This window comes from Aspergillus thermomutatus (assembly GCF_002237265.1).
Source record: "Aspergillus thermomutatus strain HMR AF 39 chromosome Unknown NODE_3, whole genome shotgun sequence".
Classification (NCBI taxonomy): domain Eukaryota; kingdom Fungi; phylum Ascomycota; class Eurotiomycetes; order Eurotiales; family Aspergillaceae; genus Aspergillus; species Aspergillus thermomutatus.
The window spans coordinates 255,522-272,185 of NW_020798051.1; the positions used below are offsets into that span (position 1 = coordinate 255,522).

The 16,664-nt window shown below is 49.7% G+C and overlaps 6 protein-coding genes across 6 annotated transcripts; 5 read left to right on the top strand and 1 right to left on the bottom strand.

Annotated features, from left to right (window-relative positions):
* Positions 1–129: 129 nt before the first annotated feature.
* On the bottom strand, positions 130–1,404 carry CDV56_109640 (aldo/keto reductase; the record flags this gene model as incomplete). Its single annotated transcript, XM_026763259.1, has 5 exons — positions 130–459; positions 519–853; positions 901–1,063; positions 1,146–1,190; positions 1,243–1,404. The coding sequence occupies 5 exons, from the start codon at positions 1,402–1,404 to the stop codon at positions 130–132; spliced, it is 1,035 nt and encodes a 344-aa protein (XP_026618886.1).
* Positions 1,405–2,483: 1,079 nt separating this feature from the next.
* On the top strand, positions 2,484–3,719 carry CDV56_109643 (dimethyladenosine transferase; the record flags this gene model as incomplete). Its single annotated transcript, XM_026763262.1, has 1 exon — positions 2,484–3,719. One exon carries the CDS (start codon positions 2,484–2,486, stop codon positions 3,717–3,719), a length of 1,236 nt encoding a protein of 411 aa, XP_026618887.1.
* A 2,401-nt stretch (positions 3,720–6,120) lies between these two features.
* On the top strand, positions 6,121–7,946 carry CDV56_109648 (putative glutamine-serine-proline rich protein; the record flags this gene model as incomplete). The annotated part of the gene is made up of 2 exons (XM_026763267.1): positions 6,121–6,351; positions 6,909–7,946. The coding sequence occupies 2 exons, from the start codon at positions 6,121–6,123 to the stop codon at positions 7,944–7,946; spliced, it is 1,269 nt and encodes a 422-aa protein (XP_026618888.1).
* Positions 7,947–8,382: 436 nt separating this feature from the next.
* Positions 8,383–10,032, top strand: CDV56_109650 (uncharacterized protein; the record flags this gene model as incomplete). Its single annotated transcript, XM_026763269.1, has 3 exons — positions 8,383–9,163; positions 9,259–9,549; positions 9,602–10,032. 3 exons carry the CDS (start codon positions 8,383–8,385, stop codon positions 10,030–10,032), a joined length of 1,503 nt encoding a protein of 500 aa, XP_026618889.1.
* Positions 10,033–12,277: 2,245 nt separating this feature from the next.
* CDV56_109652 (uncharacterized protein) lies at positions 12,278–13,808 on the top strand (the record flags this gene model as incomplete). Its single annotated transcript, XM_026763271.1, has 2 exons — positions 12,278–12,469; positions 12,543–13,808. The coding sequence occupies 2 exons, from the start codon at positions 12,278–12,280 to the stop codon at positions 13,806–13,808; spliced, it is 1,458 nt and encodes a 485-aa protein (XP_026618890.1).
* Positions 13,809–14,328: 520 nt separating this feature from the next.
* On the top strand, positions 14,329–16,642 carry CDV56_109654 (putative sterol glucosyltransferase; the record flags this gene model as incomplete). The annotated part of the gene is made up of 6 exons (XM_026763273.1): positions 14,329–14,431; positions 14,477–15,188; positions 15,237–15,394; positions 15,440–15,803; positions 15,850–16,200; positions 16,245–16,642. Coding segments are annotated over 6 exons (2,086 nt in total), but the record flags the coding sequence as incomplete, so codon positions are not given.
* Positions 16,643–16,664: the final 22 nt, after the last annotated feature.

The following is a 16,664-nucleotide window of genomic DNA, read 5'->3' on the forward strand; positions in this document are numbered from 1 at the left end:
GTCGGGGAGATGGATTCTTGAGTATGTCGATGGCTTATGTTGATTGGAATGCCGTTTCGACGGCCTCATGGCTATACCTATGAGCACTGAGGATTGAGAGCTAGCTACAGCTATCTTTCCATTGAATAACTAATCATGACCACCAACCGGCTTAGGCACATATGGCTCCTCCAAGTATCTCTCCTCATCAGCCGTCAAGATCTTATCTTTCACTTGTAACATCTCGTCCATTCGCTCAACAGAGCTGAAGCCCACAATCGGACTGGCGACACGCTTGTTGACCCAAGACAAGGCCACCTGACCCATTGTCCGGCCCTTCTTCTTTGCCAACTCCTCCACTCTGGAGATGATCACTGCATCTGCCTCGGTCACTGCGTTCGGGTCGTTGTTCTCCGAGCGAGTGGTTCCTCGAGCTTTCGAGAGCGGACGAGCAAGTCTACCACCGTCGAGAGGAGCCCACTATTGAGACGTAACTCGTGAGTCAACCTTTTCATCAGAATAGCCATCGGGGTACTTACAGGAATCAGTCCAACGCCCGTCTCATTGCAGAAGCGATTCATCTCCCGCTCCTCCTCGCGGTAGAGAAGACTGTACTGATTCTGCATGGAGACATACTTAGTCCACCCATGCTTCTCTGCGCAATGCTGCATCATGATAAACTGATACGTCCGCATCGAGCTCGCGCCGATGTACCGCACCTTCCCGCTTCGTACGAGGTCATGGAGAGCTTCCATGGTCTCTTCGATGGGGGTGAAGGGATCGAAGCGATGAATTTGGAGGAGATCGATGTAGTCCGTACCCAGGCGTTTCAGCGAGGCATTGACTGCGTTGAAGATCGCTTGGCGGGAAAGGCCTGGAGAGTCAGTATGACATGTGATTAACAGAAACCGAGTCATATACCGAATTGATTGACGTATTCCTTGTCCTGGCGCATATCGTCGGCGAACGGGACGACATACTTGTTGTCGTGTTCGCTGACAGGTGACCAGCATTTTGTAAGAATGAGGATCTTATGCCGAGGAAGATTGTAATGTTTGATGGCCTTGCCAATGATTTCTTCCGACTTGCCGTTGGAATAGTTGTTCGCGGTGTCTCACTGTTTCAACTTAGCCACAGCTCGTCACGTAGTGCGGACGGATACTAACAGTGGTAAGACCTCGGTCATAGGCAGCTTTCAGCAAGGGCAGAGCCTAAAAATGTGTCAGTCCATTTCACGATTAACTTGAATGTCCGGGGACTCACCTTCTCCTCGTCAAGAATCCACGATCCCCATTCCGGAGAGCCAATGCTCATGCCACCGAAAATGGGCACGGAAACACGTAGACCACTCTTTCCCAGCTGACGATAGGCGACTTTCGTTTGCTCCAGTGAAGCCTTCAGCAAGGGAGGAAGCTGGGCGGCCATTTCAAGTCTTCTGCTTTGGTGTCTATATCTGCTTTCGCTGGAGTCTTCCTGAAGCAATCGCGAGGGAAATTGAGTCTAGGCTGACGATCGATATTCCTCAAGGGCATGCATCGAGCATTCTTTTATACCACAACTCTTGACATCCGGGTGTTGGACTGTGTATCTTTCTGATTCCATCTCCAGCAACCTCAATATGATGATTTCTAAGCATTGACGGCAACACAGACACCGAGTACTCTAAATGCTCGTATTGAAGCCTTTTCTCCGCGATATCTGAAGTTATCCCCGATATCAAGATGTCATTGAAGTAAGCCCAAGACCAAATACGAGATAATGCTTGGCTTTCTTGCCCCGTCGATCAAGTCATGACTCATATGGCGGGATTTCGGGCCGATTAGCGAGCTCTTGATGTTCAGAGACGTAAATCTGAGAATTGGAAAAGACGCGTAGCATATTGAGACCAGTAGCAATGCTTTCGTGCTCTAGACTCAATAGATGGTCACGCCGAAATGGCACAATGGAGAAGCTGTGAACCTTTCAAGCTTCGCAGTCTCACATATTCAGAGAATGCTACCTTGTACGGAGTATGGAGGACGATAGCCTACTACTTGTGATTGGAGGCTTGTCGCGTGGCGCGGCTTTTCTTCGGATCAACTCAGCATGGCATTCATTTCCTGTTGATACAGCTCGATAGATACTTGTTGTACACATTCGCCTGCCATGTTGAGGAGATCTCTGGGTCCAGAACGTCGAAATATTCGCCGTGACTTTCGTAAAGCTTTCTTTCATAATGATAGAAGATGAGAAAGAGGAATGTGCGACAACAAACTTCGCAAGGGAGGACTCCTGGAAGTGTAAGCAGCTTCTTGCCTAAGGCATCACAATATCGTCGATTGTCCAATCATGCCCTGATTATCATCGACCAATCAAAGCGAATCTAGTTAGTGGTAGATCACATGACCTGCCAACCGTCTAACCCGATCTAGCAATGCCCTTATCTGATAAACTCATGATAAAAAATTTCAGAAACGTGACCGACGTCTTTCATCGTCCATATCAACTCACCTACAGACATCACGATGGGTAAAGCCGCACGAGGCAAGCGCAATGCGGCCTCCAATTCTCCGTATCAGAAGCCCGGTGGTGCGCCACTCTCCAAAGCAGCCTCTGCGATTTTCAAGTTCAATACGGACATCGGCCAGCACATCCTGAAAAACCCAACAATCGCCGATGCCATCGTCGACAAGGCCAACATTCAACCGAGCCAGACGGTTCTCGAAGTCGGTCCGGGTACGGGTATCCTGACGACACGAATTCTCGAGAAAGCGAAAAAGGTCATTGCTGTCGAACTGGATCCTCGAATGGCGGCAGAGGTTACCAAAACAGTTCAGGCGACGCCTGCGGAAAAGAAACTCCAGGTTATTTTGGGTGATTTCGTCAAGACGGATCTCTCCAAGCTCCCTCCCTTCCAGATTTGCATCAGTAACACTCCTTATCAGGTATATTTCACACATGGTCCGGTGTTGTGGTGTACGCTAACGAGTCCGCCACAGATCTCCTCGCCGCTCATCTTCAAGCTCCTCTCCATGCCTAATCCCCCAAAGATCTGCATTCTCATGGTTCAGCGTGAATTTGCCCTTCGATTGATCGCCCGCCCCGGAGACTCGTTATATTCCCGACTGTCAGTCAACGCACAGTTCTTCTCTCGAATCTCGCACGTTATGAAAGTGGGCAAGAATAACTTTCGACCCCCTCCACAAGTTGAGTCTAGTGTGGTCCGAATTGAGCCCAAGGCCGACCGACCGAACATCAGCTGGGATGAATGGGACGGTATGCTCCGCATCTGCTTTGTGCGAAAGAACAAGACCCTGCGCGCTGGTTTCATGGCCACAAAAGTCCGTGCGCTGATTGAGCGCAACTGGATCACATGGGTTTCTATGCACCCAGAGAAGGTTACTCAGGCGGACATCGATTTCCTTCAGGGCAAGGATGTTTCTGCCCTGCAAGGTGCTGATGAGGATATGGATATGGGCCAGGATGGCGATGAGGCGGTCGAGGGAGGTGACGACGAGGATGATATCTTCATGGACTTGGGAGGGGACAACGATGCTCCAGTCACTGCCAGCAAGGGCCCACTCGTAGCAATCGGCGACCAGCAGGTCCCTCGGGCCATGGTGACGAAACTGATTCAAGTGAAAATCCAACGAGTTTTGGAGCAGGCCAATTTGGCGAACGCTCGTGCCCAGAAGTGTGATGAAAATAACTTCCTCCACCTTCTACATGGATTTAATACAGAAGGTATCCACTTTTCTTGAGTGAAGGGTGTTTTCCAAGTGCATTGCAATCTTTTCCGAGCCCGTCGCAGACTCATGGACTCCAGTGCCTGAGTGATCGAACTTCTCTCGCACGGCTATGCTCCTATCCCCGTTTTGATACCCTCTCTTGACGCTCCTGGGCTCGACATCGGGATATCGTCGGGTCTCAGACGATCGACATACTGTTTATTCGGCAGAGTTCATTTTTGTCAGGGAATCAGGGCGCGAGTGAAGCACGCCTCGAGGCTATACCCATGCGCACTCGAGCTTGATCTTACTTTTCTGATTCTATAATTCCACAGTTAGACTACGGAGCTATCTCCATCATCAGTAACGAAGACATGACATTTATTCAGTCTCATGCTACCAGTGCTTTCTTAGTACTTTGATAATACACTCCTATAGAGAGGTACTATATCCAGAGTAAAATACCTAGTTACTCCAACTGATATTGCCATATACAGCAAGCGGTGAATTACCCCGCGGCATATCTCTGCTTATTCATGCTGCTTACTCCTTAGAAACCATCCTTACCGCTTGCTGTAAAGGATTCCTCAGACGTGATTTGACGAATTAGACTGCTGACTGGACCATGTCAACCTGCTGATTTGCCGCTGATTGGCAGAGATTTTACAGTGTCATATAAGTTCCGATATCGCGTTTCCGTACTAGGTACTCTGTATATGTAGAAACTTCCAGATTTTAGAGAACCAGAGTTTCATTCCTATTTATTTCGAATACCTTACCATACAAAGTCAGTCAGCGCGTGTTATATGACAGGTACGAGTCCGGATTTCAACAGCTCCCGGATCCCTGTCGCTGAACGGCTTCAGTACAGCTCGATAGCTTACTCCCCATTGGTCGGAAAAGCGATATCCCTGCGCGCAACGGCCCCTTCTAATCGGTCGAAGCTCCCTTGTGATCGTTTCCGTTTGAGGAAGGTCTGAAGCTATTCGTAAGGTATCTCAGCACCACTGAAATTTCGGAATACCTGGCTACCCCAATCGATCCCATGTCCGCAACGAAGGTCCTAATCAGGCTAGATAAGCCAGATGATTGGTGGGCATGGAGCGCGTATATCAAAGGTCTCGCGAAGCGGAGAGGCGTCTGGAAATATGTTGATCCAGATGATGAGACAATCACCATCGAGGAACCCGTCGAGCCCACCATGCCTATCCCGGCAAAGCCGTTCAATCAGATGGATTCAAATGATCGATGGGCTTGGCAGCAAGAATCCAAGCTATATGAATGGTCGTACAGGATATATGAACGAGAGCGGAACGGCATGACGGCGATCTGGACGGCCATCCAGAACACTGTCAGCCAGAACCACCGTCGTATCTTGACGTTAGATATCTCGGAGAGGCAGAGGATGATCAAACTGCGAGATAAGCTTAAGCCGGATGAGCTATCCCGCGCGACAAAGCTTAGGGACCGATTCGACAAGCTGGGCGCGAAGAAGCGCAATGAGAGCGTGGAGGAATGGCTCAGCGAATGGGAAAATGTAATTGGTGAATGTGAGGACGCTGAACTGAGTCACTTTACCTCCGGATTCGCGGCTACCCGGAAGTTCATCCTTGCGATTGCCCCGCTTCTGCCAACGTACGCGAAGATTAGGGATGCGGAGCTCCATCCAGGTAGTCCTCGAAGCATCTTGGAAGAGATAAACGCCTTCCAACGCCGATGGGAGCTTGAATCAGACGATGAGAAGCAATCGAGTTTTGCAACCTTTCAAGGCCAATCCGACCAATCGAATCGTTCAAATCAGCAGCGCAAGTGCATCTGCGGTGATTTCCATCCCTTCATTGACTGTCCATATATCATATCGAGTAAGCGCCCAGCCAATTGGGAGGCAGATCCAAAGATCGAGGCAAAGTTTGAGAAGGTCAAGAAGACGAGAGAAAGCGTGAAGGCGGCTATCGAGAGAGCCGTTGAGCGAGCCAATCAGGAGGCTGGAGCAAAGCGGACAGTCCTCTGATCATTGATCAAATCGTCAAGATCCACGTACCGTGGTAAACGCAGGTATTCGAAATGAATAGGATTGAAGGTCTGATTCTTCTAATCTACCGTTCTAATCTAGCATATATAGTAAACGAAACGCGATATCGGAAATGAAACTGTAGAATCTCTGCCACCAGCGGCAAATCAGTGGGTTGTACGGAGTACCATGATAGCAATCCAGTGATTTGATCGGTCAAATCAGAATTCCTTGAGGATCTGTCCAACAAATCCCTTACCGCAAGCGGTAAGGAAGGTTGACATGACCAAGCTTCATAATCGTGATCACGGCCTAGAGATACCCCGCTCGCGATATTTTCTCCAGTCCTCTCTACTACATTGATCTTCTCCCAGAGCCCACTTCCAGCCGCACCGCACACTCCGAACGTAGTCGTACACGATAATGGCAGACAGAACACCAGCCACGACAAGCCAAAAGCCAGAAGGCGACAATACCGCGACAGCTGAGGCTCCAGCTAGCTGTACGAAAACTGTTGAGCCGAACAAGATGGTGTTCTACAACCCGACGTCTGGCAAGCGACACGAAATATATATTCCCAGAGGAAAATTTCAGAAAGCGCACGATCTCTATGTGCAGAAGAACTGGGAGGAACTGTGCAAGTTCCTGCTTACAGTATGTGCTGTCTTCTTGGACCTGATGCATTGAGAGGGTACCACTGACCTTTCAAAGCTGGCCAGGGGTATGAGGAGTGGGATTAGTGGAGTAATGGGAGTCGTTCCAAGGTTCAGGCGGAGGAGATGTCTCGGAAGCTCAGTACAAGAATGGGCAATGTCGACGGGGCAATCCACTTTATATCTACTAGTTTTGATCATTCCCAAGCATAAGTTTGCATTGATAGCTCATTCTCCATAGCTACTGAACGAGGAGACTGATCCATAGGAAGGATCAAGCCATACGGAGTACTCATAAGGCTGACGGAAACCCCACTGTGGCAGTGCAATTGGGTTACAAGGTGGGGCTGCACTGCCACACTTCCGATAAGATGAGGCCAAGGCAGCAGCCCCATTTGTTTACCTAAAAAGGATCTTGTTCTCCTCATCTTCCCAACGTACCAAACATTCTCATCCCCCAAGATTTTTATCTATCGGAGTCCGTTCAATATACATTGATATCTACTTACTTATCTCTGAAGGAAGCAGATTATTTACGCTTGTTTTCTCGTTTATCAGCCCAGTCTGTTTCGCGCAACGATGTCCGCGCAAGAGTACTATAATCCAGGCCATATTGGCGGCCCAAAGCCAGATACCCCATTCAGCGACAACACCAGCAATCGACCATGGACCCCTCCATCCTCGACTGTCACTCCAGGACCCGAAATGTCCTACTCACCAGTGGTAGACAATCGTCCTTACAATTATGGTGCCCCGCCCCCGCCGACAACCAGCTACGGGCGTCCTCAGAACGTATATCCGTCTCAGCCTTTAGAAGGTATGACTCCGGGATTTTCTTCGCAGACAAAACCACAGCAGTACGACAATGAGTATAGCAACTCTGGACCTCCGCCTTACACCCAGCACTACTATGGCTCACAACAGCCGCATCCCCCATACCCTACGCTTGACACCTATCCTGAGCGTCCGCCCACCCAGCCGCCGTATCCACAGGATCAGAAGGATCAGAAGGATGAAAGAGGCTTCATGGGAGCGGTTGCTGGAGGCGCTGCAGGCGCCTACGCCGGTCATCAGGTCCATCACGGCGTCCTGGGGACCATTGGAGGAGCGATAACTGGGTCTCTCGCCGAGGACGCGATCAAGAAACACAAGAAAAAGAAGGAGAAGAAAGAGGGCAAATGGGGCCATGGTCGCCGATCCTCGTCCTCCTCTTCGTCATCGGACAGTGATGACGGTCGGGCTCATCATCAGCAACATCCTCCTGCACAGCCCTCTTTCCGAGGCAACTTTTCCGCCTCGTCAACGGAGATTAGCCTCGAGCACCACTTGGAGCTGACGGCTAGATGCCGTTCCGTCTCAGGAGAACTGCATCGTTCGAGTATCTCATTGAACTCTGTACTCTCGAACAACTTTGGCTCTTTTGTATGGGCGCGTGGCGGTAATTTTGGAGCGTCGGCGAGAAATGTGCATCTTGCTGAAGGTGGAAGAGTACTTGATGCTGAGCTGGCGGATGGAAACGGCCACTGGAAGAGGGCATGGGTGAGATTGGATGAGCGGATCACTAACCAGAATGGGCATCTTGTATTCCTGGATTGATGTCTATGGAACTGGTACCCTACGTGCTGCAATTGAATGTTAGCTGATAGCTCCTAATGAAATCCACTTTGTAATTAACTTCAATGTCAGTTCTTAGCACGGGAAGGGACTTAATTCATCTCAATCAAAGTCAAGATCATCTCCGATCTTGCTGTTTCAACAAAAGTCTTAGCTGTTGAGAACGCCGCTGAATATCCGCATGACATGAGCCTCTTGAGCGAAAGGAATGCATTTCTCAAGTCACTCAGACAATTCTCATTTACTACTCAGAAGTGAGAAATGAGCACATCTTACCTCTACCTTAGCAAACAGCATGTGTCATGTGACTGCGCGTGTCCCAACCTGAGGTGGTTCTTGTGTTTGTTCTTTTTTCCACTTCGCAAATCACTCAAAACAAATTCAGATATCCTGCATCCGAATCAGATTCTGTCAGATAATGGACGCGCTTCCCACAGAGCTTCTAACCATAGTCCTCCATCATCTCTATGACGAAAACCAGGCCCCAAATGCTGTCAAGGATTTACCGGATGGATGGGAGTCCGGAAGTCTCGCAACATATACAGTTGTTTCACGCAGATGGCAAGCAATTCTCGAGCCGATGATATGGAAGCAGATTGTCATACTCAAGCCGGACGCCCTGGAAAGGCTAGAGGAATACACTTCTGACAAGCCACATCGGATCGCGAGAATTAAATGGGTGAGACGGATTCTCTGGGAGCCATATGTCAATTTTGCGCTCGCAGAGAGGCTTCGCGAAGGGATGAAAGACTATCCCAAGGCGCTGGCTTGTGTTCTCCCTTACCAATATCCCAGTTTATATCGTCAGGCATTCGCGGGTATCTTCCGCATCTTAGGCCGATGGGAGTCAGAATGCGACGATTCGATGGTTGAGCTATTTCTTACTGTGGAGCATTTGGAATGTCCTCCGAAGTTGTCCCTATCAGAATGGAATTGGGATGTTGAGGACGCCACTGTTGAAGAACTTTGGCGGATGGACTTGATAGTCCACCTAGTGCATCTCACGACACAAGACGCTTCAGCATATCCTATACTACGCAACGTCAGATCACTCAGTCTTGAACCTTGCATGACCAACATGCGGCCTTCGGCATTCTTTCAGCTTCTGAGCCGATTACCCAACGTTCGCCATGTTTCAGCCGGAGAAAGTGTCTTCATACTACCATTTGCACTCCGTGCCCTCCGTGCGGAAAGACGACGTTCGTATATTCCCTTCTCAATGACTATTATAACTGTGCTTGAGGGATACTGACGACCTCCTCTCAACTAGAACTTGTTCATTGTCTTTCTCTAGTGCCGCTTTCCGTCGAGGAGTTCGAATATGAGATTGCACCGGAACGCGAAATGTCATGGACGCCAGTCCAGGATGCAGCCAATTATCTGTCGGTCAGGGGGCTGGATAAACTCTCCATTGCGTTTCGAACACTCTCCATGCGACTGAGAGTTCTTCGTCTGAACAATGTTCGGGTCAACAGTGAACTATTTTGGGCATCACCCGAGGAAGATAGTGTCATCTCTGATACACTCCACTGGCCGGTGCTGGAGGTCATTGAAATAACCGACACGCCCCCATATACAGCAGACGGTATGTTCTGACGGCATGGAGGTACTGCTTCACGTCACGCTGACTCAATCAGGGAAATGGATTCTCGATAATGATCCCGACAAAAAGGCATTTATGGAAATGGAAGATTTTGACAGTGGATGGGATTACGAAGAAATGGGTTTTAACACACGAGGACTGATTAGAAGTGACGAAGTTGACAAGCTCTACTCAGCAATGGGCAAGGCTGCGCGGAGAATGCCACGGCTGAGATATCTTGAGTTCAGGTTCCGTGGTGAAACACCAACACAAGAAGACTGGGAATGCTTGATATTCTTCCAACATTCAGAGACAGGAGAGGCTGGTTTAGCGATCTGCACTGAGTGGAAATATAACCTCGGAGAAGAGGTCATCGCGGCATGGGGCCTGGAGGGTGAAAAGGCCAAAGAATTCCGGACATATTGGACAATCCAACTCGATCACTGGCCTTCGGTAGAAACTGGCATTAGGAGGAAGGAGATCTAGGCACATCCTGCATGAGGCCAGTCGAGTTTGCTGGAGCTTGAGGCCGTTGGGCGGTCCTTTCAGTCTGGTCGCTTAGTTGCATACGACGGTGCATATGACAAAGGTTACTTGCCCCGAAGAAACCCTTATGTATCCCAAGAGGACAATCAAAGTACCACTCTGAAAGGGAAGCGCGATGATATTATCTTAGATCAGAGAATGGGCTTTGAACAATGTGTAGAGAATTTTATCACATACCAGCTGCTGGTGAATAGCTCATTAAGCCCAGCATAGTCCCTTTCTAGACTTTTATAGCTTTCTGTGAATGTATCCTGACTTCCAGCACAAGGTCACCTGCCATATTCACTGTTCAGTTTATTTGTGACTATCCACTACTCTTGTCTCCTTTCCCACCCCTTTTTACCTCTTCTATCACTCTCTCTGACCACTGTTGCATGCTCACTTCCTCATCTGCTGCACTCATTTCCTGACATTTAAGCACAGCAAAGAAAGACACAGTCTATACGATAGCAGCATGGACTCGTTTCAAATTACACTTAGGGTAAGTTCTTCCATAGCTTGTCTTCTTGTCGTCTTCTTACCAGAAGAGCAGAAACTAGAATTCCAAAGTTCGAGTGCTTTCAACAGCTCTTCCAAGCTACAGAGCCTTCAGATCTCATAAGGAAGCTTTTCACAGTTTTCTGGAAAGCGACATTTTCTGAATGCGGTTTGCCTGAACTTACCAAGACGGAAATTGAGTATTGTTCTTTGGATCAGCCTTATGATGGCAGGGGAAAAGGCTGGTTCGAAAGCTGGAAAAGCTCTCTAAAATCTGAAGAGTGCACTGAACCTAAAGGAGCTATTTTCGAAGATAAACCTACGCGAGGATGACCAGAGCCAGCAGATTCTTACTCAGAAACGGAACGAACGGTCTCGCAAATGCAAGTGCCTAGGAGCCAGGCCAGGTGATTCTCTAAATATCGGGTTGCAGGACATGACGCGCGAGGAGATCAGGGAGGTCCTGGATGCGGCCAGCGGTGCGTTGACTTCAAGTGGTATTGACTATGGACTTGCTGTTGCTCTGCTGGATCTTTGACGCGCGGATAACAAGCTCTGCAGCTCCTTATTTCTCGACGTATAACCCAGGCTTACATGCCGGGGCATGCCAGGGGACATTATCTTCAAGTGGTGAGCATGGACATACCGATCAATAGTATCGGAGAGAAGGACAAGGAGGTCTGGCCTGGTTCCTTCGCCGCAGCCAGAAGGCTGCAGGAACAGATACTGACTGCTAAAGGTGTACATGACAGGGATCGGCCACGAATCAGTCCCTGCTCTGACCCAGATTGCGGTCAGGACTTTGTTTACAATAACCATCCGTCATGAGACGCGATACGCTCAAGACGCACATTAACTGAAAACACAAGGATGTTCGCAGAGGACCGGATACCGTCAATGATGCCAGACGAGAACCTTCTGGACAGGCCCAGCCTCCAAGAAGGTGGTCGCGAAATTAACCAAGGTACGCATCAAATGACGCTATATATCGTTTTGTTCCTATGTTTGAACATTTCCCAGATTATGCCTGTTGTTTGTTTTACTTCAAGGTCTCTAGGGCTTTATCACTGGACTTTCTCGTACCACATCATGGATGAGCAGTAAGAGATCATACCTACACCTAGGAACTACTATGTTACACTCAGTTGTCAAGACACCTTTTTTAGCTCAGTAGAATATAGTTGACAATTGCTTGCGTACCCAAAATCGAAAGTGATAATATTTAGTCCCTTGTCTACCGCTCTTCCAAGGAAACTATAGAGAATAAAAGTAAGGAATAGTCTTAAGACCAGATATAGTTACCCTATCCATTGATGACTAATAAGAAGCATTCCTTCATGAGTATCCAGGGAACGCGATACCTCCATAAGCTCTATCAAGGCGCCCTCAATACGGTTATCAACATCACAGATTATTCTCATCATCTGCACGCTCAGCTACACAGCTTTTAAGGCAAGGGCAGATATAATTTATATAGACAATAATTATAGGATGGTAAAAGCAGCTACAACTTTGTCCACGCTCACAATATAAGGACTTTGTAAGAGAGTGACCCTAACATAAAAGCTAGTGAATATGAGCGGAGTGCAACATCTCGCAGACTTGCCCCAACACAATTATCCCACTTTCATCTCCCTCTGTCATCACTGCAAGCATCGTTTTGTCTCCTTAACAAGACCAAGATTCGCATCTGAGGAGACCTCAGACAATGAAGTCGATAAGCTCTCTCCCCTGCGAGATCATCGGCCTCATTCTTGCAAGCTGCGAGAGCTTTGCTCAGCTACGCGACGCGATCTTGACTTGCAAATTATTTTACTCAGCATGGAAGTCCCATACAGGGTCAATTCTATGGCAGATCGGCCAATTTGAGATCGTAGAGTTCACGGACGCGTTGATGGCAGTCAGTGCTTTTCTCATTCTCTCCGCTCGTGCTGGAGTAAACCGGTCCTCGCTAACGAACGATGAACTTGTAGGTGAGAGCGACAGAGATTGCAAAGCAAGCGATTCTAAAGGGAGATCTCCCACCATCTCCATTCCCACTGGGCGAGCTGAGTGGAGAGGTCCGCAAGCCAACACTGGATGAGCTCAAAGTTCTGTTCGATTTCCGGCATTTGGTCGAGTGTCTTGAACGGCTTGCCAAGAAGAACAGTAACCCATATTGGTATGAATGCATCGAAAGTCTCGAGCCAGAAGACAGGATCAAAGCATGGATGGTGTGGAAGGAGCGCTTGCACGTCGCCTTGTATCGAGGCTTTCTTTCCGGCGCTGCGCTGTATCGTGCGTACCAGGAGCCTTTAACTCTGGCAAGCACTTGCGGTCTTCGGGGTTTCCTGGCCAAATTCCGGAGAAATATGGAAAATGGGGAGGATGAACATGATGATTATGGCGATGACCCTTTCACACCGGCTGAGAAGCGCTATCTGCTCCAGTATCCCATATTCAAATTTGAGGAATTCCAACAGCACGGGCATATATTCCAGCCTCTGGCGGACATCTTCGTGCAGGAGAGCAAGAGAAAGGCCAAGGTGGTGAATACATTGGAAGGCGCAAATCTGTATGAGCGGTACGGGGCACAGCAGTATGACCCTGCTGTCCTCGAAAGAAGCCATGCACAGGCGCTCTTCCATCAGCTCATGCAGTTTGTGTTCGTTGCGCATAGTGCGACGCTCGAAAACATAATCCGAAATGAGGATGGAAGCGAGTATCACCTGAGGAGAAATGAACCAACACCCAAAGAGATGTCTGGACGTCGCCGTACTGTCACCGTTATCTTTTTCGACGTGCTTAGCCTCGAGGAGATTATCATGCCAGAGAATGTGGAAGATGCAGTCGAGACGTTTGTACTTGCACGTCCTGGTCTCGAGCGTCCTGTGGTCGACAGGGCTAACTTGCCCGGACTCGACTATGCGTCCCGCAATCTTCGGCCCTTACTCCACGAGATGAAATGGTTCTCTGGCCAGCCAAATTGCTATTGGCCCGACTGTGGGACGCCTCCTCCCGACTTTCAGTTTGTGCGATACATGCTGTCGAAATACTTCCGACTCCGGCTCAAAGATGACACGTGGGATTGGGGGAACAGCCGCAACCATGAGCTGGCCTGGTGTAAATTTAGGATTAGCGGTGACGTCTTCTGTGAGCGTATTCTGGCGGACGAATTTGAAGGCGCTTGTGCGCTCTTGGAGTCAATCAATGCTCCCCTTCCTGAGGCTTATTTTGTTCCTGGTTCTTCCTGGCCATGATACATGTATTCAAACTGGATTTCTCACTCGAAGATATGATGGAATCATTCTATATCATCAAGATCGCTTCGAGTCTCATCTGGGGAGGCATAAAAAAGGCGTCATTAATGAATCCGCTACACTGAATTTATAATCAAGAGCAGATGCTGGTCATTAGTAAGTCAAGTCTTCCCATCTCCTAACGAGGTGGCATGTGCGCTCTACGAATACGATTATACGAGGTTGCTCGAACTATTGCCGTCGATCCATAAAAACGGGAAAGTTTTCAGATAAGGTTAAGGTATTGAGGTCGAATACTCCCTACTTAACCAATCAACTTCCTTCATCCGAAAGTATTGCATTTCTAGTGGCAAATCTGACTCCACTGTCGTTGGCCTGAAGAGGCAAGCAATACGGATACGGAGAGGCATCGACATGCAGCAGCCGGCTATAATTATTCATCTGCCTGATGACTTACGACGATATCTCGTCCGTCTTACTTGTCTCTTTTCCATTCTCTTCTGGCAGTAAACGCAGAACCATGGGAAGACCAGAGACACGTGCGCAACCCTCTGAGAGCGATGGACCTCCACCGTATTCAACCGTGGATGGTGAACTCGTTGCGGAGTCGGCTGCTGTTCGAGGTAAGTGAACGACGATATCCAGTAGTATATCGCTAATTGGACCAGCCGATGGAAGGATTGACGTTCATTTGAACTCGAGAATTGCCCGCACGCTCGCTCAGATCATCGAGCTGCAACAGGAAGACATCCACAACCCACCTCCCGAATATCAGCAAGAGCTCCAACAGCAGCAACAAGATCATCAACTAAAACCCATCGAATGCAACATCCTCCTCAATATAGTCATCCAGATTGTTGGCAGCCGCGGCGACGTCCAGCCCTTTATTGCCCTAGGTACCGAACTGCAAAAGCACGGTCATCGCGTCCGTCTAGCCACACATGATGTTTTCGCAGATTTTGTGAGGTCCTCCGGGCTCGAGTTCTACCCTATCGGCGGTGATCCAGCGGAACTTATGGCCTTTATGGTGAAGAATCCCGGCCTCCTACCGCAGATGGACAGCCTCCGCGGCGGCGAGATCCAGAAAAAGCGAGCCATGGTTGCGACGATGCTTGACGGGTGCTGGCGTTCGTGCATCGACGATGATCCGCTCACCAAGGTCCCCTTTGTAGCGGATGCGATTATTGCGAATCCGCCCAGCTTCGCGCATGTGCATTGTGCGCAGGCGTTGCAGATCCCGGTGCATCTGATGTTTACCATGCCGTGGAGTAGCACGACTGCTTTTCCCCACCCATTGGCGAATCTGCGGCCGTCAGATATGAGTCCCCGGACGGCGCATTGGGTTTCGTATGGTGTGGTGGAGTGGTTGACATGGCAGGGGTATTGATTTCCTGTCTGCATGCAGTCCATATAGCTGACAGGGACTAGGTTAGGTGACGTGATCAATCGATGGCGAGCCAGTATTGACCTGGATCCCATTCCCATGGCCGAGGGGCCAAGTCTGGCAGAGACGCTCAAAATCCCTTTCACCTACTGCTGGTCTCCAGCTCTGGTACCGAAACCAAGAGACTGGTCTGAACATATAGGTTAGTACTCTATTGCAGTCTACACAAATATACTCATAACTACAGATGTGTGTGGCTTCTTCTTCCGGCAACCGCCATCATACCAACCGCCACCAGATCTACGGCAATTCCTTGCTTCAGGCCCACCACCTGTCTACATCGGCTTTGGAAGCATCGTTGTGGACGATCCGCAACGCCTGTCTCATACCGTATTGCAGGCAGTGGCTGAGTCCGGTGTTCGTGCCATCGTCTCACGAGGTTGGAGCAAGTTGGCTGGAGACGGGAACCCCAACATCTACTTCATAGGCGACTGTCCCCACGAATGGCTCTTCCAGCACGTTTCGGCGGTTGTCTACCATGGAGGTGCTGGGACGACCGCCTGTGGACTTGCCAACGGGAAGCCAACGGTCGTCGTACCTTTTTTTGGAGAGTGAGTTCGCCTTTTTCTTCGTCTTGGGCACGGGCTCACTATTTAGTCAACAATTCTGGGGCAGCATGATTGCAAGGGCTGGAGCAGGCCCATCTCCCATTCCGCACGCCACACTTAGCGTTCAGAATCTGGCCGACGCTATTCGGTTCTGTCTGAGGCCACAAACCGTTGCTGCTGCGCGTGAAATTGCCGCCAAGATGCAGTACGAGTCGGGCGTCACTGCCGCCGTACAGTCCTTCTACCGTCATCTGCCGCAGGAGCGGATGAAGTGCCAGGTATTCCCAGACCAGGTTTCCGTGTGGAAATACGTAAAGTACAAGCGCGAGGTTCGATTATCCAGGAAAGCGGTGCAGATCCTCATCGACCACCTGAAGATTGATCCAAAGAATCTCCGCTGGTGAGTCTGCCTCTCCGAGTTGCGTCGCAACACTGACTGGCCAGTTACGACATCAAACCGATCATCATCGAGAACCGCCGCTGGGATCCCGTTACTGGCGTCTTCTCCGCAGCAGCAGGCACCGGCACTGACATGCTCAAATCCACCGCGAACATGTTCTACAAACCGTACAAGGAACTCGCCCGCAGTAGGACCAATGTCTCCTCCGATGGCGAGGAGCGCCACCCCGTTGCCACCGCGGGGGCCATGGCAGGGCAATTTGCGAAGAGCTTCGGACAGTTCCTAGGGACGTACACCAAGGGTGTCGTTGTGGATATTCCGCACGCGGCGGCGGAGGGATTCCGGCAGGTCCCGCGCCTGTATGGCGAACAGCCCAAGGACTACGGGGGGGTGCAGGATTGGAAGTCCGGGGCTACGGTTGGGGGGAAGAACTTTGTGGATGGTATGGCGGAGGGGTTCTCGGG